This window comes from Girardinichthys multiradiatus, chromosome 19 (genome assembly GCF_021462225.1).
Source record: "Girardinichthys multiradiatus isolate DD_20200921_A chromosome 19, DD_fGirMul_XY1, whole genome shotgun sequence".
In the NCBI taxonomy this organism is placed as follows: Eukaryota; Metazoa; Chordata; class Actinopteri; order Cyprinodontiformes; family Goodeidae; genus Girardinichthys; species Girardinichthys multiradiatus.
Window position 1 is genome coordinate 32,019,421 of NC_061811.1, and position 26,801 is coordinate 32,046,221.

A 26,801-nucleotide genomic window follows, 5' to 3' on the forward strand; every position below is an offset into this window, starting at 1 on the left:
GTTCCAAAACCATATCCCCAACTTTGACATCTTACAAAATGATGTCCATCATCAGAAAATATAAAGAGTAAGTGAAAAGACCCATAGTAACTCTGGAGGTTACTGCACTGATCCAAAGCTCAGCTCAGTGAACCTGTTAACAAAGAGCTGGTTGCTGTGCACTCCACAAATCTATCCTTTATAGAGCAAGCCATAGGAAGTCCCATTTCTACTTTGCTATAAGCCAGGCTATGAACATGGCAGACATATGGAAGAATGTGCTATGTTCAGATGAGATTAGCATTTGACTTTTGGGCCTATGCGCCATACAGTGTGTAAGTGAATTCAGAGCAATCCTGCCAGAAAACCTGACAGGCTACAAAAAATCTTCCAGCAGGACAACCATAAAAATGCAGTGGTGTAGACAACAGAAAAGCGTAAAGCCCCTTTAATCTGTTAGAATTACCCAGTCAAAGTCATGAATATGTAGCAACCCTTGAAATTAATGTTTAAATACAGGGGTTGGACAATGAAACTGATGTATCAAGAGCCACGGTATCCAGTGTAATGTCAGCATACCACCAAGAAGAACGAACCACATCCAACAGGATTAACTGTGGACGCAAGAGGAAGCTGTCTGAAAGGGCTGTTCGGGTGCTAAACCAGATTGTATCCAAAAATATAAAACCATGGCTGCCCAAATCATGGCAGAATTAAATGTGCATCTCAACTCTCCTGTTTCCACCAGAACTGTCGGTCGGGAGCTCCACAGGGTCAATATACAGGGGTTGGACAATGAAACTGAAACACCTGGTTTTAGACCACAATCATTTATTAGTATGGTGTAGGGCCTCCTTTTGCGGCCAATACAGCATCAATTCATCTTGGGAATGACATATACAAGTCCTGCACAGTGGTCAGAGGGATTTTAAGCCATTCTTCTTGCAGGATAGTGGCCAGGTCACTACGTGATACTGGTGGAGGAAAACGTTTCCTGACTCGCTCCTCCAAAACACCCAAAAGTGGCTGAATAATATTTAGATCTGGTGACTGTGCAGGCAATGGGAGATGTTCAACTTCACTTTCATGTTCATCAAACCAATCTTTCACCAGTCTTGCTGTGTGTATTGGTGCATTGTCATCCTGATACACGGAACTGCCTTCAGGATGCAATGTTTGAACCATTGGATGCACATGGTCCTCAAGAATGGTTCGGTAGTCCTTGGCAGTGACGCGCCCATCTAGCACAAGTATTGGGCCAAGGGAATGCCATGATATGGCAGCCCAAACCATCACTGATCCACCCCTATGCTTCACTCTGGGCATGCAACAGTCTGGGTGGTACGCTTCTTTGGGGCTTCTCCTCACTGTAACTCTCCCAGATGTGGGGAAAACAGTAAAGGTGGACTCATCAGAGAACAATACATGTTTCACGTTGTCCACAGCCCAAGATTTGCGCTCCTTGCACCATTGAAACCGACGTTTGGCATTGGCATGAGTGACCAAAGGTTTGGCTATAGCAGCCCAGCCGTGTATATTGACCGTGTGGAGCTCCCGACGGACAGTTCTGGTGGAAACAGGAGAGTTGAGGTGTACATTTAATTCTGTCGTGATTTGGGCAGCCGTGGTTTTATGTTTTTTGGATACAATCCGGGTTAGCACCCGAACATCCCTTTCAGACAGCTTCCTCTTGCGTCCACAGTTAATCCTGTTGGATGTGGTTCGTCCTTCTTGGTGGTATGCTGACATTACCCTGGATACTGTGGCTCTTGATACATCACAAAGACTTGCTGTCTTGGTCACAGATGTGCCAGCAAGACATGCACCAACAATTTGTCCTCTTTTGAACTCTGGTATGTCACCCATAATGTTGTGTGCATTTCAATATTTTGAGCAAAACTGTGCTCTTACCCTGCTAATTGAACCTTCACACTCTGCTCTTACTGGTGCAATGTGCAATCAATGAAGACTGGCTACCAGGCTGGTCTAATTTAGCCATGAAACCTCCCACACTAAAATGACGGGTGTTTCAGTTTCATTGTCCAACCCCTGTATATGCTATAGCCAAACCTTTGGTCACTCATGCCAATGCTAAACGTCGGTTTCAATGGTGCAAGGAGCGCAAATCTTGGGCTGTGGACAATGTGAAACATGTATTGTTCTCTGATGAGTCCACCTTTACTGATTTCCCCACATCCGGGAGAGTTACGGTGTGGAGAAGCCCCAAAGAAGCGTACCACCCAGACTGTTGCATGCCCAGAGTGAAGCATGGGGGTGGATCAGTGATGGTTTGGGCTGCCATATCATGGCATTCCCTTGGCCCAATACTTGTGCTAGATGGGTGCATCACTGCTAAGGACTACCGAGCCATTCTTGAGGACCATGTACATCCAATGGTTCAAACATTGCATCCTGAAGGCGGTGCTGTGTATCAGGATGACAATGTACCAATACACACAGTAAGACTGGTGAAAGATTGGTTTGATGAACATGAAAGTGAAGTTGAACATCTCCCATGGCCTGCACAGTCACCAGATCTAAATATTATTGAGCCACTTTGGGGTGTTTTGGAGGAGCGAGTCAGGAAACGTTTTCCTCCACCAGTATCACGTAGTGACCTGGTCACTATCCTGCAAGAAGAATGGCTTAAAATCCCTCTGACCACTGTGCAGGACTTGTATATGTCATTCCCAAGACGAATTGACGCTGTATTGGCCGCAAAAGGAGGCCCTACACCATACTAATAAATTATTGTGGTCTAAAACCAGGTGTTTCAGTTTCATTGTCCAACCCTGTATACTCTCTGGCCAACCTACCTGCTTGAGATATTTTCCAAAGAATAGGCAAAAAATTCAGTTTTACATCTGCAAAGCTAGACAGAACCCAACGGACTTGAGCTCTAATTTCAGTGAAAGTTTAAATTTAAATACAAATGCATGCCACACCTTTAAGATTTCTATTTGCAAAAAAACAGAGACGTTTTAAACAAGATTTCCGTTTACTTCTTAATTATCCCGATTTGATATATTGAAGTTGTGGTTGCAAAGTGACAAAATGTGGAAACGTTCAAGTGTCATCAACTCTATTTGGCTATTTTAAGTATTAATACATTTCCAAGTCTTTGCAGGAAAATGAAACTTAAAATAAGAGATTTAAAAAAATCTATTAAAACAAGCGGTTTGGCATGTTAGGAATGTGTAAAAACTGATATGTAGGACTCCAAGTTCATTTAATTATCATGGATTCTTTCGGGGAGATTTTTTAACTTCACTTTTCCATAGATTCTACTCTCCGTTTTCTTTCTGCCTTTTTCAGATCTGTGCCCGATCGTGTTTTCTGGTTTTACGTCGTAAGTGGATTGAAAGAAAATCAATGAAATGCAATAAAATCCCCCTGCGAGGCGTGTGAAGGAACGCAGCGCTGAAGCGCGGGGACATTTGAAGCGTGTGTGCCGCCTGATGGGGCGCGGGAGACGGCCACTTCTCCCGCACTCGCGCCGCTGAAGCTGGATCCTCGCCTGCTCTCGTGTGCATTTTTTCCCCCTACCTTTGTGTTGTGATCGCAGTCTGTTTTCTCACACCCACTCCGGCGCCCCTACCACACCCCTCCTCCTCCTCCTTCATCCCACCCTGTCCCCCTCCACCACCACCACCACCCCCCTCTCCTCCTTTTAGCATCTGAAAAGACCACTGAGTGAGAATCGATGGCGCAGAGGCCCGCTTGACAGGACAATAAACCACAAAGAAGGGGTGAGGGTGTTTTTTTTGTCCTCTCTTGGTTATTCTTGTAATAGCGGAATTTACTCCAGCGACCCGACGAGAAGGGAATCGCTCGGGGCTGACTGCGAGAAGGAGATTTAACACAAGGCATCTTTTGTTACCGCGATATGATTTACAGCAGGCGTCAGCTGCCGTGGACCCATACTGAGAAAATATATTTGAAAAAATAAAGATGAAGGGAAAACAGCGACGAACAGCGGCTCGGCTTCTTGCATCGTCTCGGATATAAATTTAACATGAACCCAACATCACCTTACGTAACCTACAAACGCATCAGCGGATGCTGGTCCTGTTATGGCCAGAGAATAGCATGCACTTGCAGCTGCAGGTTTAGATGAGGGGTCGGTCTCTGCCCGGATTTTATTGGGCGATGCGGTACCTTGAGGGGTGTTAATGCGGTTGTAATGCATCGGCGGAGTCGGAGAGGGAGAGACTTTGAATGTGAGCGCAAAGCAGTGAGTAATGTTAGATCAGGCTGTGCAGAGCTGTTTCACGCTGCTGCTGCTTCTTTTTTCTCCCCCTCCAGCCATGAGGAGAGGACAAGTCACATCCGAGGTGCAGGGGAGCCGTCTATTTACAGCTGAGCCGCTATGATCTGACCCTCATGTCTGTGCAAAAGCCACAACAATAGCTTCTGTTTCCCCCTTGCAGCCTCGGGCGTAATCAATAACCAGACGTATGATGCTACTGTGGGTATAGATTTGGACCGGTCTCGCCAGAAAACCGATGAATCACACATTGATCGTTATGTGTCTCTCCTGAGATGAAGGTGTGTTTGTGGTAACCTGGAGTGACCTGGCAGAATGTGATGTGTTGTGTTTCTTTGCCCTCCTCACATCCAGCCTCCCGCAGCGATGCCCCAGCAGAGAAAGGTCTCCTCTCCATGCCGCCGCCTCGGCCTGGTACCCACCTGCCTCCAGACGCTGAAGAGCGGCCACAGCTTCCCATGAAGCCACCACCAGAACTCAGCTCGACCGCTCTGCATGGGGCCTCTCACATGTAAAGTATGTTCATGTTGTTAAGCCTTCCTATTTACAGGGAGCGTAAAGCTTTTGTTTTTTTTTATCACGGTGAGATGATGGACATTTGTTTAATCATTTGAAATAACCCAGTGATTCAAGACCTGGCATTTAAAATCTGTTAATTTCTTCCAAATCATTTCTTATTTTTGGGTGATTTTCCTCACACATCCTAACAAATTAATTATCTCACTCCTTTGGTTGACCTGCTCTAAAACTTACAGCATCACACTTATTTTATGATACAAACTACAAAGCAGTGCAACAGTAAGACTCTCTCCACGTCAAATTACACCAAAATACATCAATGCATCTTATTGGGATTTAATGTGACAAACCAACACAAAGTATTTGTGAAATGGAAGTAAACACGTGTAAAACTTTTCAATTCTTTACCAATAAAAATCTGAAAAGTGTGCCTGCATTTGTATTCAGCACCAATGAGATAAAGTTTGTAGAACCACCTGCATTCTAACACATGGATATGCTTTGATCTAAACCGTTCTTTTGTATCTCTGGCTGTATGTTTTGGGTTGTTGTCCTGCTGGAAGGCAAGCCTCCGCCCGAATATCAAGCCTTTTGCTGCCTGTAATAGCGTTTCTTCCAAGATTGGCCTGCATTTAGCTCCATCTATTCTCCCATGTACTCTGACTAGCCTTCCTGTCCCTGGTGAAAAAAGACATCCCTTCTAGCACCGAGAAACCAACTTTATTAACTTGAAGTGTTGCTAGAGTCCTCAATTTTATCAGATTTTTATTCCGCTCTCTGCGCCTTGGAAGAATGGGAAGTTGGGCGAGAAACCAGAAACTACTGGTTTCTAAAAAATGCATCCCCGCAGCATGATGATGCCATCCCCATGTTTCCCGATGGCAATCGTCTCTCCGGGGTGATGTGCAATGGTAGTCTTCCCTCACAAGTAGCATTTTCCATGTAGTCCAAAAAGTTCAATTCAGTCTAATTTTGCTAGAGCACCTTCTTCTACATACAGGGGTTGGACAATGAAACTGAAACACCTGGCTTTAGACCACAATCATTTATTAGTATGGTGTAGGGCCTCCTTTTGCGGCCAATATTGCGTCAATTCGTCTTGGGAATGACATATACAAGTCCTGCACAGTGGTCAGAGGGATTTTAAGCCATTCTTCTTGCAGGATAGTGGCCAGGTCACTACGTGATACTGGTGGAGGAAAACGTTTCCTGGCTCGCTCCTCCAAAACACCCCAAAGTGGCTCAATAATATTTAGATCTGGTGACTGTGCTGGCCATGGGAGATGTTCAACTTCACTTTCATGTTCATCAAACCAATCTTTCACCAGTCTTGCTGTGTGTATTGGTGCATTGTCATCCTGATACACGGCACCGCCTTCAGGATGCAATGTTTGAACCATTGGATGCACATGGTCCACAAGAATGGTTTGGTAGTCCTTGGCAGTGACGCCCCCATCTAGCACAAGTATTGGGCCAAGGGAATGCCACGATATGGCAGCCCAAACCATCACTGATCCACCCCCATGCTTCACTCTGGGCATGCAACAGTCTGGGTGGTATGCTTCTTTGGGGCTTCTCCACACCGTAACTCTCCCGGATGTGGGGAAAACAGTAAAGGTGGACTCATCAGAGAACAATACATGTTTCACATTGTCCACAGCCCAAGATTTGCGCTCCTTGCACCATTGAAACCGACATTTGGCATTGGCATAAGTGACCAAAGGTTTGGCTATAGCAGCCCGGCCGTGTATATTGACCCTGTGGAGCTCCCGACGGACAGTTCTGGTGGAAACAGGAGAGTTGAGGTGCACATTTAATTCTGCCGTGATTTGGGCAGCCGTGGTTTTATGTTTTTTGGATACAATCCGGGTTAGCACCCGAACATCCCTTTCAGACAGCTTCCTCTTGCGTCCACAGTTAATCCTGTTGGATGTGGTTCGTCCTTCTTGGTGGTATGCTGACATTACCCTGGATACCGTGGCTCTTGATACATCACAAAGACTTGCTGTCTTGGTCACAGATGCGCCAACAAGACGTGCACCAACAATTTGTCCTCTTTTGAACTCTGGTATGTCACCCATAATGTTGTGTGCATTTCAATATTTTGAGCAAAACTGTGCTCTTACCCTGCTAATGGAACCTTCACACTCTGCCCTTACTGGTGCAATGTGCAATCAATGAAGACTGGCTACCAGGCTGGTCCAATTTAGCCATGAAACCTCCCACACTAAAATGACAGGTGTTTCAGTTTCATTGTCCAACCCCTGTAGTTACTGAAATGGCTTCTGAAAAACTGCAAACTTGACTTTTTTGACGTTATTTCAACAGTTGCTTTCCTCTTGCCACTCTTCCATAAATCTGTGGTGTGCCTGACTAATAGTTGCCTTGTCAACAATTACTTCTACCTGAGTTTGATCTCTGCAGCCCCTCCAGAGTTACCATAGGTCTTTTGGTTGCTTCTCTGAGTAATTCTCGTTTACCTGTCAGCTTAGGTGGATGACCGTGTCGTGTTATTTTTCTAGTTGTGCCAAACTCTTTCCATCTTTGAATGATGGATTGATCAGTGCTCTGTGAGATCTGTTTTTTTTTTTTTTTTGATAACCTAACTTTGATTTAAACTTCTCCACAACTTTCTCCCTGACCCTTGATCTTCATGATAACTTTTGTTCAATTAAATTCTCTAACAAACTTGTTAGGTCCTCATAGAACAGCTTTGTTAATTTAAGATTAATGGACTTTGTTTATAGGGTTATAATTAATTGGGAGACTTGATGTCTGAAGGGAATTAGTTGCACTAGGTTTTATATAGAGCTATCAGAGTAAAGGGTCCTGAACACAGATGCACACCACACATTTCAGATTTTTATTTACACACTAATTTGAAAACTATGTAACATTTTCCTCAAACTTTAAAGTATGTGCAACGCTGTGTTGCTCCATCACATAAAATCCCTGTAAATTACATTGTTTCTTGTTTTCCCATTGGAAAACCTCTGCCTGAACATTACCCTGTACTTGACTTTGTTCTGCAACTTTTTTACTTCTAAATTGAGACTCATATCATTATTAATAAAAATGACATAACAGGACAGACATTATTTTTAATATTTTTAATGTACATTAAAGTTAGTAACAGCAGCAATGTGAAAAGGTCTGCTTATTTTACAGGTCTGTCTTATGAATGATAGCAAACCTCTTGAAAATAGCTCAGCCCTGACCCAAAAGGCTTCTTCTACATGGAACTAAAGAGTCCCAGTGAATTAATGCATAAGAATATATAGGGGTTGGACAATGAAACTGAAACACCTGGCTTTAGACCACAATAATTTATTAGTATGGTGTAGGGCCTCCTTTTGCGGCCAATACAGCATCAATTCATCTTGGGAATGACATATACAAGTCCTGCACAGTGGTCAGATGGATTTTAAGCCATTCTTCTTGCAGGATAGTGGCCAGGTCACTACGTGATACTGGTGGAGGAAAACGTTTCCTGACTCGCTCCTCCAAAACACCCCAAAGTGACTCGATAATATTTAGATCTGGTGACTGTGCAGGCCATGGGAGATGTTCAACTTCACTTTCATGTTCATCAAACCAATCTTTCACCAGTCTTGCTGTGTGTATTGGTGCATTGTCATCCTGATACACGGCACCGCCTTCAGGATACAATGTTTGAACCATTGGATGCACATGGTCCTCAAGAATGATTCGGTAGTCCTTGGCAGTGACGCGCCCATCTAGCACAAGTATTGGGCCAAGGGAATGCCATGATATGGCAGCCCAAACCATCACTGATCCACCCCCATGCTTCACTCTGGGCATGCAACAGTCTGGGTGGTACGCTTCTTTGGGGCTTCTCCACACTGTAACTCTCCCGGATGTGGGGAAAACAGTAAAGGTGGACTCATCAGAGAACAATACATGTTTCACATTGTCCACAGCCCAAGATTTGCGCTCCTTGCACCATTGAAACTGACGTTTGGCATTGGCATGAGTGACCAAAGGTTTGGCTATAGCAGCCCAGCCATGTATATTGACCCTGTGGAGCTCCCGACGGACAGTTCTGGTGGAAACAGGAGAGTTGAGGTGCACATTTAATTCTGCCGTGATTTGGGCAGCCGTGGTTTTATGTTTTTTGGATACAATCCGGGTTAGCACCCAAACATCCCTTTCAGACAGCTTCCTCTTGCATCCACACTTAATCCTGTTGGATGTGGTTCGTCCTTCTTGGTGGTATGCTGACATTACCCTGGATACCGTGGCTCTTGATACATCACAAAGACTTGCTGTCTTGGTCACAGATGCGCCAGCAAGACGTGCACCAACAATTTGTCCTCTTTTGAACTCTGGTATGTCACCCATAATGTTGTGTGCATTTCAATATTTTGAGCAAAACTGTGCTCTTACCCTGCTAATTGAACCTTCACACTCTGCTCTTACTGGTGCAATGTGGAATCAATGAAGACTGGCTACCAGGCTGGTCTAATTTAGCCATGAAACCTCCCACACTAAAATGACAAGTGTTTCAGTTTCATTGTCCAACCCCTGTAGATTCTAATTTATAAGAATAAAAGATACTATTAATATGAGAGATGATATGTTTTCAAGAACCATATGCAAGGTCAACTGGACTTCATTTAGATATCAACACTATTAAAATGGCAAGTTAGTAACATAAATGTGTGTTGCCTTATATGAGCAGGGCCATTAGAAGCCTCAATCAGAGCCCTACAACAAGCCCTAGTTATTATCCTTCTGCTACAGTGCTTAACAGTTGGTTTTGTGTCAGTATGTATTTTATTTACTGAGACCATACACGAAGCTCTTTCTGGTAGCTCTTCTAAACTAGTAAATTTTTAGTCTGCTTCCATCTGTAAGGGGATCAAGTTGCACTTGAGCTTAAGGTCACAAACTGAGGGCCGGATATTCTCCTTCAGGATTTACTACTAAAAAAGCAGGATTCAAGGTTCCTTTACTTATCGCAAATTGTCTAGGTTCTAAAGAAGCCCCAGACCATCACAGTACCACTATGAGACATGGGATGCACATCTTCTAAAAATATTTTTTGGGGTATGGAACTGTCCAAAGGATGCTTAATATTTTGCTCAGTCACTTTTTTGTGGTTTAATCATTAACGTTGGACTTAACAAATCATTAACATTCTTGTTCTGGGTTCTTTTATGATCTCCTGAATGGGTTGTTGATGCACTCTTGGAGTAATCTTGGTGGTCACCCTCTCCTGGGAAGGTTTACCTCTATTACCATGTTCTCTCTGTTCGTAGATAGTGGCGCTCACTGCAATTTATTGCACTCCAAAAGCCTTAGAAATGGCTTTGTTATCCTTTCTAGACTGAATGTAGTCATGGACTTTGTTTCTCATTTATTCTTGTATTTCTTTAGATTTGGGTGTATGTGTTGGGAATGATGTCTTGCTTTTTGAGATCTTTTAGCCTTTTTCAAGTCATTAGACAAGGGTTATTTAAGTAATTTCCTGATTCTATGGGCCAGACAGTAATTAGGCCTGGGTCTGGCTAGTGAATAAAAACATGTGATTAATGACAGTTAAATCGTGATTTATGCAGGGGGTCAATTACATTTACACACAGGGCCAGGTTGGTTTGGATAGCTTTTTTCCTTAAAAAATGAAAAAGTAATTGAAAATTTTTTTGTATTTCTTCAGGTTGTCTTTGTTTGATATTAAAGTTATCAGGGGGATGTGGATTTTTCAGGCTTTGCCTTATGTGTTGCCATAAAAAAGCAGCAATTCCAAGCTGGGGATGTTATGTCCCTGTAGTAAAAAGGCTTTGTGAAGTTAACTGTATTCATTTTACAATTACATAAGAAACAGCAGGCCGGGCTTTTTAAAGATCAAGTGTCTAATCATCAGGTAACGTGGATGCAACAGTAGCATTCGTCTTGATCAAATGTATTTTTTTATGATATCAGAATAATTATTTTTGTTTGGACAACCATCAGGGGAACTTTAAGAAAAAAATATTTGAACAAAAGGAAGTGCTAGGATTAATAATTGCCCATCTTTCTCTCAGCTGACATGGAGGATGAAGATGGGACTTGTCTACTTGATGTTTTGTGGTAGGTTTCTGATTTATGCCTCCATTCATACTCTTTAAAGATAGCCTGTAGGCATTCTAATGTGAGGAACAAACTGATCAGGACATGCTAAGAAGACCCCACTCTATGGAATGCATTAAAAGTGACATTTCTGAAACAAATATCCACATAGATTTCTTCTTCTTTTCTTGTTGCAGTGACCCCCAAGCCCTGAATGACTTCCTTCACGGGACCAGTGAGGTAACGAATTATTTACATACAGTGACAACCAAAAGTCTACATACTGCTTGAATCTTTTACGTTACAACCACAACCTTCAAATGTTTTTGGGATTGTATGTGGTAGAATAACATGACGTAGTGCATGGTTGTAAAGTGGAAGACAAGTGATACGTTTGCAAACTCCTTTTTACAAAATCAATTGTCAACACTACCAGTAGATACTCTTCAAACCTCTCTTTTATGGAGGAGAGACCAAGAGGAAAGCCATTATAAGTCCTGTTGGCAGTTTGCCACAACCCATGTAGGGGACGAGCTGAACGTTTTGGCCGCCAGTCATGTTTTTGGACTGTGGGAGGAAGCTGGAGTACCTGGAGAGAACCCATGCATGAACGGGGAAAACATGCAAACTCCATGCAGAAAGATCCCAGGCTGTTATTTGAACTTGGTATCTTCTTGCTGCAAGGCAACAGACCTACTAACTGAGCCCCAGCTGGAGAAAGGCATTTCCTACTGCTGAAGATTAGGTCTCATTAGCTGTTTTTAGGCTTGTCCCATATTTCCACATGAATAAAATTTGATCTATTTTGGTTTTCATCTGTTTTTTGTTAATGGAAGAAAATGTTAATCCTTTCTGTTACAGTTTTTTTTTTATGTGTTAGAGTGATCTGGTCAAAGCCCAGGCCTAAATCTGATTGTGAATTTGAGGCAATACTTGTAAAGTGCAGTTCACAGACACTCAGTCTGACTGAGCTTGAGCTTTTCACACTAGACGTGCAAAGCTGGATCTTCTGAAAACCATGTAGCATTTTTCTTCCACTTCTCAAGTAGGCAATACTTTGTGTTGCTCTACCCTAATAAGATACATTGATATTTGAGGTTGTAATATGAAATCATTCAGGCTAATAAGGAATCAGATTGGGGGAATGTTTGTAGGAGTGCAGACAGTTAAAAGAGAGTTATAATGTAACACTTAATGCATTTCCCCCCACATTCAAGCCTGCTAAACCTAAAATTGACTCATTTTTATCTCACCAGCTGCAGACTGAAGACCTGCTCATTAACTCCTCCTCTGGGGAGCCTTCCCTCTTCACAGATGCCCCGGTGAGTGTCTGGATGCACAGCCAGCAGCGTCACAACAACCAGCGTTAACCCCCAGGAGATTGCTGTTTTTCTCTCCATTTGTGCCTCCTGTTAACGCTGACTAATCACACAATACCGCTCCCCCTACTTTTTCCCCCCCTGCCTTCTCTGTTGTCTGTGTGTGTCTCTGTCTCTCTCCCACTGTTTCTTCCTCCAGAGTCCCGTCTCGCTGCTGGGAGACGGCAGGGACTGCACAGACACGCCTCCACCTGGCTGTGTGGATCTGTCCTTCTTGGAGGAGGCCCTCCTGTCATCTCCGGAGGGTGGAGAGGACCCAGAAGCTGTGCAGCCACCTGTGGAGGCTGGATGTGAGGCAAAGAAGGAGGAAGTGGGGGAGGAAGAGGTGGCTTGTGATATCCTCCAGCAGAGTTTGCAGGAGGCTGAAATCACTGAGCAGACTATGGCCCTGGAAGCAGGACTGGCACATGCAGGAGACAGTTTATCCCTATATTCCCCCACTCCTCTTCTCTCTTCACCTACTGTGCCATTCATACCTAAGTCCGTTACCTTGCCTGTTGCGCCAACATTGCCCAGAGACACTCAGGCAGCAGTTGAGCCTCCCCAGCCTTCCCTACTGGCTGTTGGACCAGGATGCCCATCTCTAAAACCTGCTGCCCCGGCTCAGCTGATGGGACTCCTGCCTGGAAATGTTTTTCCTGCTCCATCTCCAGACAATTCCTTCTCCTTGAGTCCTGCTCAAGGTTCAAACATGATCATACACAAGGCTGTGCCCAGTGTCACCACCCGCCCCCTTTTTAACCCGGCTCTTAGAGCTGCAGCAGCACCAGCATCAGGCATTGTCCTGCAGCGTGCCCCTCTCCCTATCCAGCCCAAGTTACCCATCAGCATTCAGCCTAGACTGATTCAAATTAGCCCTAAGCCCTCAGGGCAGAAAGCCACCTCTGGTCTCACATTTGTCCCCGCGACTGCCTCGCCTAACATTTTACTGTCCCAAGCTCCAGGCCAAAAGACTGTATCTCCACAGCCACAGCCAGCACAGCAGCTCTCAAAACCAGTCAGCCTGCAGCTGGTCAATCAGGGCGGCTCCTTTGTGCTCCAGCCTCAGGGACTCTTCCAAGGTCAGAACCAGTTTCTTCTTCCGGGCCAGTGTCCCGTTACAATCTCCCAGCCTGCCAGAGCAGTACAACCTCTTCTTACCCCCAGTCATCAAGGCCCATCTGTTCACAGTGTAGCTGCCTCCACTGGGCAGCTGGTGGACGGGTCTCAGATCCTAACTGTACCACAAAGACAGCTGAATTTCAGCCCAGTCTTCACCACTCCTACAGGGCAGCTAGCTCTTCGCCAGGCCACTGTGCTTTCAGGATCTTTGCAGCTCCAGTCAGCCCCCGCTACTGTCTTCCAGATGCCAGCACAGCTGGCTGGAGCTTACACTGCAGGAGGGCAGGGGCAACAAGCTACCCTGGTCCACAGTCCTGGTCTTGGGAACCACATCACCCTGATCAACAGTTCAGGGGTGCTTCCCCAGGATCTGACTTCCATCTCTATTGTCAACGGCCCCTCGGTTGTTCAGGGACTGCCGTTCGCTGCCCAGGCTGCGGCTCCTCAGGCAGGAGTGACAGAAGGACAGCTGAGCCTCCAGCGGGCCTCTGTGGTGCTGCTGCCTGAGAGGCCTGTTCAGGAAGAGAGGAGCAGCTCAGAGGAGGCTTTCCACCAACTACAACAGGTGAACTCTCACCGTATGGAAGATAAACATGATTGTTTAATTATGGCTTACTTTAATCTTAGTGACTCATATTTTTTCAAAATAATTATTTTACTTTAATAGCTACATGAAAAATTGTCAGTCCCATGTTGACGGTACCTTACGAAAGTGTTCAGATATATATCTTGTCATGTTATAACCACAAATTTGACTTTCTTGGGATTGTATGTCATTGACAACCACAAAATAGTCTATCATTGTGATGTACAAAGAAAGGAAAACAAGGTTTTCAAAAGGTTTTATAATTAAAAAACTGAAAAGTATGGGGTTCACCGTTCCGGCTGTATGTTTTGTGTTGTTCTGCTGGAAGCCGGACCTCCATCTCAGTATCAAGTCTGTTGCGGCCTCTAACAGATTTAGTTCCAGGATTGTCCTGTATTTGACTGCCTCCCTCTCCTCATCAACTCTGACCAGCTTCCCTGTCTCTGCTGACCAAACGCATCCCTACCTCATGATGCCACCACACCCATGTTTCACTACGGGTGTGCATTGTTAGATTTTCACCCCACATATTGTGTTGTTTGTAGGCTTAACAGTTTATTTTTGGTCTCATGTGAGCAGAACAGGACTGATTAAAGTTTCCCTCAGGTGCTGTCCTTTTCCCAGCCTTTCCATAAAGACCAGATTTGTAGAGAGTACAACAAATAATTGTCCAGTCAGCAGATTCACTCACCTCAACTGTGGATCTTTGCAGCTTCCTGTCCTGGCTGCTTCTCTGATTAATATTTTTCTCGCCAGGCCTGTTCAGATAGATTTTCATGTGTTGGAAGGGTTGCAGCAGTGCCTGATAATGATCTACCTTTCAGATGATAGATTGAACAAGGCTCCATCAGGTGTTCAAAGCTTTAGATATAATATTTTGAACTTCTCCTGTCTACTGTGTTCTTGGTCTTTATGATGCTGCTTGTTCACTAATGTTCTCTAACAACGACTCTTTAGTCAGGTTTCTGCAGTGTGGGTAGCACTGGATTTTATTTAGGGGTATCAGGGTAACCCCTAAATAAAAGAAGGCTGAATAGAAATGTGCATCATGCATTTTCAGATGTTCACTTTGTTTTAATTTTGAATTTTTCCTTTGTGGTTACAATTTCACAAAATGTGAAAAAGGGGTGTCAAAACTTTTGCAAGGCACTGCACATACATTTTGTTGTTTTTATTTCATAATGAGAAGGTTTACGTTGGGAAGCTGGTGAGGTTAGGTGAGAGATCTACTCGCATTCACATGGTGCATCAATGCTATTTGAGGATCATCTGGCCTTAAAATAATGGAAATATCCCCTCAAAGGTAAAACAACTTGGAAAAAAACAGCCAACAAGCAGAGACTATGGTTAGAAAAGCTATGTTCAGAATTTGTTTCTGCTTTCTTAGGAGTTAAGTGAAAAAAACTGAAATCTCAGTTGTTAAATGTTAGAGAGTGTGGAATTAGTCTTCATGAAGAAGTGTTGTTTGGACAGCTAGGTCAAAGGTGTGTACCAGCTTCCAAGCACAGTGGTGGAGATGTGATGATTTGGACCTGTTTTGCTGCCACAGTAACCCGGCACTTTCATTCTGAACCATGAACTCCTCTGTATACCGAGTCACATGAGAGGCCAGCTAACTATCAGCTGAATTTAGTCATTGAGGACAAAGATCCCAAAAGCAGACCTCTTGAGGATGATTGTTTATCCCGTCCGAATATTTAAAAACCCTGAAATTGTTTGGTAGGGATGTTGCTGTGATGCCCAAAAAAGCAAGTTTTGTCTTAACTGTAGTGTGTCTTTCTGCAGCCCTTTGGACACGTTGTCCAGCATGTCTCGGTGCAGCCCAACTCCGCAGGGCTGCAGTCCTCTCCTCCTCCTGTAGTTGCAGTTTTACAGCCCCCACCTGAGCCTCTGCATGTTTCAGAATCAGCTGTGGAGATGCCGAAACTCCTGATGCCCCCAGCAGACCTCAGTCAAGTTGTAGAAGAGGTTACCCACTCGATGAGTCAGAGCCAGGCCTTTATGCAACACATGCCACAGGTCAGTGTGTCTGATGTCTTCTGCAGAAGATATACAGTACTTTAATGTCATTTTGGGGGATTCTGTGTGACAGATCAACACAAAGTACCACATGAAGTAGAAGAAAAGAAAAATCATACATGGTTTAGATTTTTTTCTTTTTTACAAATAAATGTCCCAAAAGTGTAGTGTGCATTATAGTCAGCCCACACGTCAGTACTTTGTAGAACCCTCTTTTGCTGCTATTACAGCTGCCGGTGTCAGGTACATTGGATCTAGAGTGCCTTTGTGCTCCATTCATGTCTTGCCACAGATTCTAAATTGGTTTTAGGTCTTGACTTTAAGTGGGCCATTTTAACACATGAATATGCTTTGATCTAAAAAAAAAACTTTCCAGTTCTGGCTGTATATTTAGGGTAGTTGTCCTGCTGGACGGTGAACTTTGGCTTTGGTCTCAAGTCTTTTGGAGACTCGAACAGATTTTCTTCTAGAGTGGACTTCTATTTAGCATAATCTGTTTATCCATAAATTCCAACCAGCTTCTCTGTCCCCGCTGAAAAGAAGCATTCCATGCATCACTGTGTACGGGGTGATGTACAGTGTTATTTTTCAGCATTTTGCATGTAGGCCAAAAAGTTCAGTTTTGCTCTTATCTGACCAGAGCACCTTCTTCTATGTTGCATGTGGAGGACCCCACATGACTTAATGGCTTTCTCTTATAAAGACCAGATTTGTGGAGTGTTTGACTGATAGTTGTCCTGTCAACAAATTCTCCCACCTGAGCTGTAGACCTTTGCTCCTCATCCAGAACTCCCTTAAGGGCATCTTGACTGGTTAATGCTCTCTTTACCTGGCCTTACAGTTTAGGTTGACGACCATGTTGCGTTATATCCGCAGGTGTGCCAGACTCTTGTCAGATTATGGGTTGAAGAGTGCTTCATTAGACGTCCTAAATGTGGAATATTGTCTCATAACCTAACCCCTGACCTGTCTACTGTGTTGTAAGGTGTTTATGGTGCTGGTTGTTCAGGTCTGATGCGAGACTGTTCAGAGTTTTTGTACCATGTATCGTTTTTTCTTCCAATTCACCATTCAATGCTGTTGTTGGTTTATCACATAAAATCCCCACAAAAAGCAGACGTTTGAGATTGTAACTTTAGGACAGAGGAGTGACATTTAATAACCTAAATTAATTAAAAATGCAGAAGCGCAGAATAGCTTCTTTCAAAGCTGAATTCAGTGTCTCATATCAGAGGTTGGCTTAAATTATGATCTGATTTTCTCCAACCACAGCAGGAAGCACTTAATTCTCCCATCCCATCTGAATTATTGGTTGGAGCACTGCCAGTGGTACCGATTGAGCCCCTCACCTCCCCGGTTGTCAGCGACAGAGAGATCCAACCCCAGACCAGTGCTGTGTCTGAGCTAGATGCTCACGTGATCTCAGGCCAGTGTGGTGAAGTTTCTCCTCATCCCTCAGACCTTGAAGACCCACTGGCGATCTGCTCACCGTCTCTGGTTCATGACACTGTGAAACCAGCTCCAACAACTTACTCCCCTCCACCTGGGCCTCAGACTTCAGCTTCCCAATCCCACATGGAGGCCCAGGTCCAGTACCAAGTCCCCCACCAGCACCAGGTTCCCCAGAATTTCTTTGCTGAGACCCAGGTGAATGTTCAGCCATCTGTTTCCCAACCTCAGTCTTCGAGCTGCACTCCAGCCCAAAGCAGCCCGTCTCCTCTGCATGTCAACGTCTCGGTGCCTCAGCAGCAGACTGCTCCCACAACTGCATCTGCTTTTCTGTCCAAAGACGGAGATGAACCTGCTGTCCAACAGCACACACAAAACAGTGAGTTCAACTGGATCTCATTCAAAAAAAATAAAGCTTACTCAGAACTAGTATCAAGGTGTCCTCCCACAGTAGCACCACTGTGTCCATCTTTGTCATTGTGTCGTTCATCAGAGCCTACAGCTGCCTTGGAGAGTAAGAGCTTTACTCTCAGTGTGCATCCACCATCTCTTGCAGATCAGGGGGTTCAAGTTCACAGGCCTCATGTTCAATGTGGCCCCTTCCAGATAAGTGAGAAGAGCGACACAAAGGTGCGATTAATTATTCGACACACCATGCAGGAAACCTTTAATTATTCCACATAAAATACATGCTTGAGTCAATGTCTTCTCATTGAAAATGTTGTGTCCATCAGCTGGCAAGTAATCTGGAACCGCAGAGAGAGGAGAGGATCACACCAGCAATGCGGAGACAGAGGTAAGAAATTCTAATAAATGTCATTTTTAAAATGAAATGTTTATTCTATTTATTGCTCAATTATTTGACTTTTCAGTAAAACCTAAAGTTAATTTTATTCCCCTGTTTTGTCAACAATGTGTTATAGACCAAAACAAAGTGGGGCCAATTTTGTAGCTAAATGAACATTTGTTTTTATTTTCAAAACGTTTTTCTACAAATAAAGATTTCAATGTGTGGCATGAATTTGTATTCAGCCTTTTTACTGATACCCCTAAATAAAATGCCGTTGCCATCTGAAGTCACCAAAGTACTAAATAGAGTCCAAATGTGTCTGATTTAGTCATATCTATGAAAACCAAGGAACACAGCAGACAGGTCAGGGATAACGTTGTGGAAATGTTTAAAGCAGGGTTGGGTTTTAAAACATGATTCTGACCATGTCTTAAGCTTTGAATTTGCTGTGTAGCACCGTTCACTCTATCAGAAAATAAAACGATTATGGCAAACCTACCAAGAAATCGGCATCCAACTAAACTGAGAAGCAGTCCAAGGAGGAGCCAAGAGGCCTTTGGTGAGTCTGGACTGGCTGCAGTGATCTATAGCTAAAACATGGTGGTAGCAGCATCATACTGTGGATATGCTTTTCTTAGGCAGGCACAGGTAATCTGGTCAGAGTTAATCTGAAGATGGATGAAGTAAGTACAGGGTCAACCTAGAAGAAACCTCTTAACGGATACAAAAGACATGAGACGGGGGCGGAGGTTCACCATCTAGCACAATGCTAAACATACAGCCAAAGCTACATTAGAGTAATTTAAGCCTGGTCATGTGTTAGAATGGATCAATCAATGTCCAGACTCCAAATAATCTGTGAATCGGTGACTTGAAAAGACTTGAAAATTGTTGTTTGCAGATATTCTCCATCCAATCTGACTGACCTTGAGCTATTTCAAAGAGGAGAATAAGCAATAAATGTGTTCTTTAGATGTCCAAAGCAGATAGACATTCCCCAGACCTGAAGCTGTAATTGTCTTTCAAGCTGCTTGCAAACAAAGTAATGTTTGAGGGGGTTGAATTCAAATGCATGCCACAATTTTCTGATTTTTATTAGTAAAAATCCACGTGTCATTTTCTTGGATTATAAATCCCTGCAGTGCATTAGAAAAACTAGAGGAACCATAAATCTGTTGACTAACAGTTAAGTTAACCTAAAAGAGATAAAATCAACCATGACTTTATAGTTCTACCAACTTCATTTCTCATGTCAGCGCCTTGCCCTTCTAATTTCTTCCGCTACCAAACTAACCTTTTAACAGTCACCATGCATGTTAATGCTGAGATCTAACCGTTTTCTTAAGATTCCAGCAGCAGCTTTGTTTGGACCATGGAGCTGTGCAGAACCCATTCACACGACCGGCGTTCAACACCCTGAGAGGCGCTGTGAGACGCCTGCTGCCGTACCACACCTGTGCCGGTCACCTGCCCACTCAAGATGACTTCAGTTTAGGTTCATAAGCATTGGCTGATGATTTATACAGTCTAAAAATAATAGAAATCTTACAATTTTGTGCGTATTTTATTTGGCTTTGGGTTTCATTTAATTTTCTGTTTCTTTAGTCATTTTTCAAGAGGTTGTCTTCTTCTTTGCCTTTAATAAAATTCTGAACAAGGTTCTAAGTAGCATCCACATTTTCTAACAGTCCAAGTTCATCTATAAATGTCTGTCTCTTTCAACAGTGGACCAGGAGTTTGACACTGTGTCAGGTTTCCTGCTGAAACGCACCAAGGACATGGTCAACAAATACAGGCAGCTATTGGTTAAGGAAACCCAGGTGAGACGGAGCACATCTATGCATCTATGGTTAGCAGAACCTCAGAACATTCAGAGGGTTTATTTCCCACATCTCTGTTAGAAGATTGCATATTTCTGCTTTATAACTAGATTGTGTTTTGGGTATATACAATGACTTGAAAAACTATTCATACAGTTTTATACTTTTTGTGTCGTTCAAGCCATAGATTTCAATATAGTTTATAAGGATTTTATGTGACAGACACAAAAAATGTAGTAATTGTGATGTGGAAGGAAAATTCTACATGATTTTCAAAATCTTAAAAAAATGTAAAAATCTGAAAAGTGTGGCATGCACTTGTACAATTCCCTTGCACTATGGTACCCTTAAATAAAATGCCATTGACCTGTTTCCAGAAGTGTGAAAATGAAAGTGAAAATGATCCAGGTGTGTATAATTCAGTCTCACTACAAACACAGCAGTTCTGTGAAGGCATCTGTGTGAGAGTTGTTAGTGAGCCTTAGTGAACAACTGTAAATCAAGATATGATTATGACAGAACTGTCTGCAACCCTACCTACCTGGTCAGAGTTGATGGGAACATGGATGGACAGTAGGATACAGGCCAATCCCGGAAGAAAATCTGCAAGACTTGAGACTGGGGCAGAGGTTCTCCTTTCAGCAGGGCAAGCCTAAACATACAGCCAGAGCAACAACTGGATGATTTAGATCAAAGTATATTTCTGTGTTAGGATGGCCTAATCAAAGTCCAAACCTAAATTAAATTGAGAATCTGTGGCTAGTACTCAATAGTTCCCAGAACCTGTCTATCCACACTGACTGTGTTTATGCAGTTTAATTAAGACGGTATGAATGGTCAAACATTTTTAGTCTTTATACATGCAACAAGATGCTGTAATTCCAGTAAAGGTAGTTCTACAAGGTACCGACTCAGGGAGGCTGAATACAAATGCACACCACACTTTTCAGATTTGATATCAATTTGTTAACAATTCTCCTTCCACTTCACAATTAGACCACTTTAAAGTAGTGCATATCACATAACATCTTAATAACATCCACCAAATTTTGTGTTTGTTACTTGAATGAATGTGAAAGAGTGTGAACACCTTTGCAAGGCACTGTCCATTATTATTTTTATTTGCCTAGCGAGAGCCGAGACTAACTGAAAACACCTCAGATCTGGTTCTGTCTCCATGATTGATGACAAATCAATTGGTCTCCACAGCAGGAGAGTCCGTCGGCAGAAATGGTGATGCTGGAGCGTCTTTTCCTCCAGGCCGAGAGGTACTCGTTAGCAGAGGACAAACGGCGGGCTCGCAAAGATCCAGGTCAGTGTCCCAGCAGGGGGAGCTAGTATCACTACAAGGAGTCTCTCAATGAGAAACAAAATACAGTTTCCAACCACTGTGAGAACATTTAAACGGATTCAGGGAAATGACTGAGTAAGTGATACTTTTTCTTTTCTTAGACAATTGAAGTGGTACATCAGGGCCCAGCACTTGACCTCCCTTTTTTCTCCAGTGAAGCTACTAGATGTAAATGACTAATTATGTCATGTAATGTGGAGCAGGGGTGGGCTGAGGAGAGCTGCATGATGATGGAAACTTACATGTGAGAAATTAAGGACAAATTACAGCTGTTTTTTTTATGTTAAGAAGCTGGAAAAAGGAACTGGATGCTGCTGTTAGACGCTGTAGCTTCTGAGAGTATATTATTAGATTATAATGTCTCATTCCACATTTTTGACCAGCACCAAAACTAAAACATAAAAAAAAGTAAAGAGAACCAAGGCAGAATACAGTGCCTTGGAAAGGTTTTCGTATCGCTTAAATGCTCTCGCATTTTGTTTGGTTACATCCACTAATTTTAATTTATTTTATTGGGACTTTATGTGACAGAGGAGCACAAAAGTGTGAAGTTTGTTGTGCATTTGTTTTTTAGGCCGCATGGGTTGATATTTTGTCGAAGCACTTTTTACTGCAATTACAGCTATGACTAACCTCCTGTCTATGCGGAAGCAAACTACCCCCACATCATAATGCTGCCACCACCATGTGTGACTGTGGGGATGATGTGCTCAGACTGACGTGTAGTGTTAGGATGCATGTTTACTGTATCCGCTACAAACTGCAATGGGACATCTTTCAACATTTGCACTAAAAAATGCTTCTCCCTTTTATTTTCTCATCCTCGGCATGTAGGGGCACCGTGGCAGCGATTAAATTTTCAAAACAAAAAACTTTATTGGCTGCATTTGAATTGAGCAAGAATTTTAAACTCAATTACAATAAAGAACAAGATGTGGCAGATCTGGTCTTGACTGGTCTTAAGAAACAATGCAGAGTCCAGCAGGTCCAAGACTGTGACAAGACCAAAACTTTGAGAACTGTCCGATCTGAACCAATCTTGAGTACTGTCTGCCAAAGTACCCAAAACTAACTAACCACATTGTTCAATCGCCCCATTTTTCTTCTGTCCAGAAACTTTTGTGACAGCTTTAGCGACGTCAGCGTCTTCCCCTCACAGTGCCCAGTCCTCTGGCTTCTCTCATGTATACTCTTCTACCAGCCCCTCATCCCCACCAGCTTGGGCACGACTGACCGAAAGACCCCCAGGACTGAAGACCTATCGTTCCAGCTCACGTGGAGCTCTAAGACTCACCATCAAGCAGGAGTCCGGCTCTCGCAAAGTGATCCACAACTCGGCCTGCGATGCAGGACTCAAGAGAGACCATGCAGGGCAGCTGACTAATGGTGGGGGAGGTCTAAATGAACTTCACCATCAGGCAACCAATGGAGCTTCTTGTCGTCCCCAGTATGGAGAAGAAATGTCTGATGGAGTTTTTATCTGCAACACTGCAGAACAGGTCCCACAGACAGCACCTGATTCCCAAACAAAACCTTCAATTTCCCTTCCGATGACAGAACCAGAGGATGTTTGCTTTGAGATGGCCACCAGAGACATCGGCGCCCCAAAACTGAAATGCTACAGGCTGGATGTGTCCCCTCAGCCGGAGCAGCGCTTCAGCCCTGCGTCCCTGCCTTTCCAAGAGGACAACATCCTCAGTGAACATCTACAGAGTGCCATAGACAGCATACTGGAGCTCCAGCGCCTGCAGGGCCCCTCTGCAGCCCCGAGCAGGGCAGCATCAGGCCCTTCACTGGACCAGCCTGTCACCAGCATCCTGGAGGGACACTTGTGAGGTAACCCTACAAAGATGTTGATGATGTTGCTTGAACTGATTGTGTGAAGAAGAAAAACAATGAATAGGCACTATAAAGAGATGCATACCAGACAACAGCACTATCTATAGTCCAATAGATGTTAGATACTTCATTTTTGATGTAAGTTTGTGGAAAAAAAAAATCTATTTGAATAGGAGCTATATTGTTTCAGTGGTAGTTAAGTCCTTCAGAGGTTTACGACACTGGTGTAACCTTCATCAGCATATAGTATATAAGTAATAGTGAGGATAATAAAACATGGAGTAGACTGAGATTATTCAATAGTTTTTTTATAAGATTTCTTTCAAAATTGTGAAGCTTTTTTTTTTTTTTTTTTTTGCATAGTGCCAATCTTCCAGGGTATTTATTTTGATACTTGTGCCAACTGTGTTTTGCATTGAGAAATGCAGTGAATGTGTGAGGTGTGCGTGTTCTCGTCTGGATTAGTTTGGATTCGGAAGTGTGTGTGTAAAAGCATCGGATCACGTGACGGGATGAAACACATAAATCCCGCGTGCGCAGTCATCCTAGCTTAATGAATGAAACTCCAAAGATTTTGTGACTTGCTACATTCAGAATACACCAGCAAACATCCACACCGTGTCTCTTCCCGCAAAGTGGAGTCTGTCCTCGTTGAAATAGAAGAAAAAGAAAAAAAACCCGATGGGCCACTGAAACACATTAGGCAGTCGTATTTTGTTGCTTTTTTTGAAAAAAAAAGTTTGGACTATTAATGGAGTCGAGCTGTGAAATACTGCTCGTTTGCAGAGACAGGAACAGTTTCCCCTACTGTGTGTATGAACATGCAAGCAATAATAAGTGAGGGTTGTTGGGAGCCGCGGTGGTGCAGGAGGAGGGAGCCTGTTTGTTAACTGGGATTGGGTAAAAGCAAAGATTGTTTAGCAGAAATGAGAGATGCTTTATTGTCATAAAGGCCTTTGTTGTTTAGAAAATATTTCTAACATGTTTCAAGGGCTTAAAGTGGGTGTACTGGCATCAATGACCATAAGAAATGTTTAGTTTTGGAAAGAAATATGCTAAAACTAGGAGAGAATCTAGAGTTCGAGCCTCTCTGCATCATCAGCCTTTGACCAAAAACATAATGAATCATCTGCTACACTTACAGTAAAGTTTATTTAAGCAGTTTTTGATTTTCGCAGCTTTTTATGTTATTGTGACAATCGTCTGGGCCCTTATGAAAATGTGAATTCTTTATCCTCCCGCCTTTGCAAACTCATCATGAAATGTGTGCAAAATATGCTGTAGGTAAGTTTTTAGCTTGAAGATCCAAGTTTGAACTGTAAAAACAACTAAAATATCTGTTACCTGTAGAAAGGACTGAAAACATGCTTCAAAAATGTAGCTAGGGTGTTAAAAGTATGGGGTCACTTTTGTGTCTTTATTTTGCAATTTAAAAATCAAACAAGAAAATCGTTTTTTTGAATGAATGAAGTCTCAGACTGTTTATTCAAAATTTCAACTGCTACTTGATGTATAAAGGCCATTCTGGCTATGACAATGTGTAAAGATGGATCTATTTATTGACTTCCCATTATTCCTAGTAATTGCAGATGCTGCAAACTGAGACTGAGATCAGTAGCTGTCACATCACAAAAAGTCTAAATAACAAGCACAACTTGTAGATTTATGGTGCTCCATTAACTTTAGAAGTTGCAACACAAATCTCAGAATGATTGCATTCCAATATCCTCGGGATTTATAACTATGATGATGTTTAATTAAATTAACATCAGTAGAAATAATCGTCTTGTTTTAAACAAAAGCAGTTAAAATAATGTAAAATTTACACCCACCCCCTCTTAATACCTATTTTCACTATATTTTTTTGATATCCTTGATGTGAAGTTTTGCTCTCAGATTTATGCAATATGATGACACAAAACTATCTTCATACAATTAAAAGGGGTTAGGACAACTTATGAATTGGACATATTTATAAAGTACAGTGTGGTCAATACAACATAATGAAACAAAATCACAAGATAGTTAGGGTGTGTTTTTCAAGCTACTGTAACATGTTGGTTTTAGGAAAAGAGACATCCAGAAATTTGGGGCTAAATTGCTTTCTTACATTGTTTTCTTGAATCGTGTGAGCTTTTTTGTGTGTGTTCTTAAATAGTCTTTTGTTACTTTCAACAAAAGGAGTTTTAATATGCAGTAATTTCGTGTTGAAACTAAATGTACTAGTGTTGGTGGACACATTGAAGATCCACAAAACCCGTTGTGTGTGCCAACTCTGACGCCACGGTTAGCAGCAGTTGGCTAGCCTGGTTTGTCATGTTGGGAGATTTTGTGATAAGCAATTACCTGCTTCCTTAAGCTTTCAATTTCTTCTCTAAAATTTATAGTGACTTGGAAAAAGTATTTCTACCCCTTGAACCTTTTCACGTTACAACTTGAAACTTAATTGTATTCACTTAGGAGTTTAGATGAACCACATTTTACTGTAACTATAGCCTGGCCCATCTTTGCATATCTGGGGATGGACGTTTTTGCTCACTCTTCTTTGGAAAACAGGTCAAGCTAGACTTTGACTGGGCCATTCTATCAACTGAATGTGGTTTGATCATAACCAATCTATTGTAGCTCAGTTGTATGGCTAGGGGTTCATTGGCATGCTGGAGGGTGACCCTCATCTCCATCAGTTCTCAAATTAACTCTGACCATCTTCCCTGTTCCTGATGAAGCAAAGCATTCCCACAGCATGATACTACCACCACCATGTTTCAGCGTGGGTAGAGTGCGTTCTGGTCCATTTCTTTTCCCCTCTTATCAATAAAAGTTCCTTCCTTGTTATTATGAATCTTAGAGAACATCCAAAAAATAAAAGGTTCAAGGGGTATGAATACTTTTACAAGACACTATTATTGACATTTTGCAAAAAGAGGCCTTTTCAGAATTAATGACATGCTGGATCTTCTAGTGTCTCCACCTACAAGTTTCAGCAAAAATGCAGTAAAGATGTCAGTGTCTTTCACAACAGATATCACTTTGTCACTGCTAAACTTCTTTAAGGGGAATTCCTGTTTTTTTTTTTTGCAAAGCATTTCCCAAGCCTCTCCTTTAAAATTCAACGCCTCTCAATACGAGAGAAGCTCAACATTGACGGAATCCCCTTTAATGAAGCAGCCTCGTGTGCCATTGTTACTGTCGCAGTGTCAAACGCTGCGCTTCAGATATTTAGCCAGTCTGGATCATCGGATAAAAGAATTCTGCATGTTGAGCCGTTTTAGTTATTTGTAAATGTGCTTTATTCAGCGTTTCTGACTGAACTGTGAAACCAGGGGAGCTCATGACTTACACTTAACTTCAGATACAAAACATTCGACTAGCAGATTGTTCTGATGCCAAAATCAAGAGGCCTTAATTCAGCAGAACTAGATTGTAAAAAAAATAAATGTTGATTAAATAAAAAAAAAGAAAAAAAAAAAAAAAGAAGGGTTCAACTTAAGACTCCTAAGTCATTCATATAAGAAATGTTAAGAAAACCACTTTTGTACTCATTTTTACAAACTATTTATTAAACTGTGATTTTGTAAGAAAAATGCGAGTCTGTCTTCTTCTGGGGTTTTATGAATGTGTGCAAAAATG

General features: G+C 42.6%; 1 protein-coding gene across 3 annotated transcripts; it reads left to right on the plus strand.

Annotated features, from left to right (window-relative positions):
• Nucleotides 1-3,616: 3,616 nt before the first annotated feature.
• Nucleotides 3,617-26,755, plus strand: si:ch211-168d23.3 (BRD4-interacting chromatin-remodeling complex-associated protein). 3 transcript variants are annotated; one of them, XM_047344861.1, is made up of 14 exons: nucleotides 3,617-3,728; nucleotides 4,601-4,762; nucleotides 10,813-10,858; nucleotides 11,035-11,077; nucleotides 12,094-12,159; nucleotides 12,356-13,882; nucleotides 15,689-15,922; nucleotides 17,195-17,750; nucleotides 17,865-18,001; nucleotides 18,106-18,167; nucleotides 19,508-19,656; nucleotides 19,887-19,981; nucleotides 21,191-21,293; nucleotides 22,446-26,755. In XM_047344861.1, exons 3-14 carry the CDS (start codon nucleotides 10,818-10,820, stop codon nucleotides 23,165-23,167), a joined length of 3,735 nt encoding a protein of 1,244 aa, XP_047200817.1. In that variant the 5' UTR covers nucleotides 3,617-3,728; nucleotides 4,601-4,762; nucleotides 10,813-10,817; the 3' UTR covers nucleotides 23,168-26,755. The 3 variants fall into 3 exon arrangements, with proteins under 3 accessions (XP_047200817.1, XP_047200820.1, XP_047200818.1); XM_047344864.1 differs by having other exon boundaries at nucleotides 17,928-18,001; XM_047344862.1 differs by having other exon boundaries at nucleotides 17,198-17,750.
• The last annotated feature ends 46 nt before the right edge of the window (nucleotides 26,756-26,801 follow it).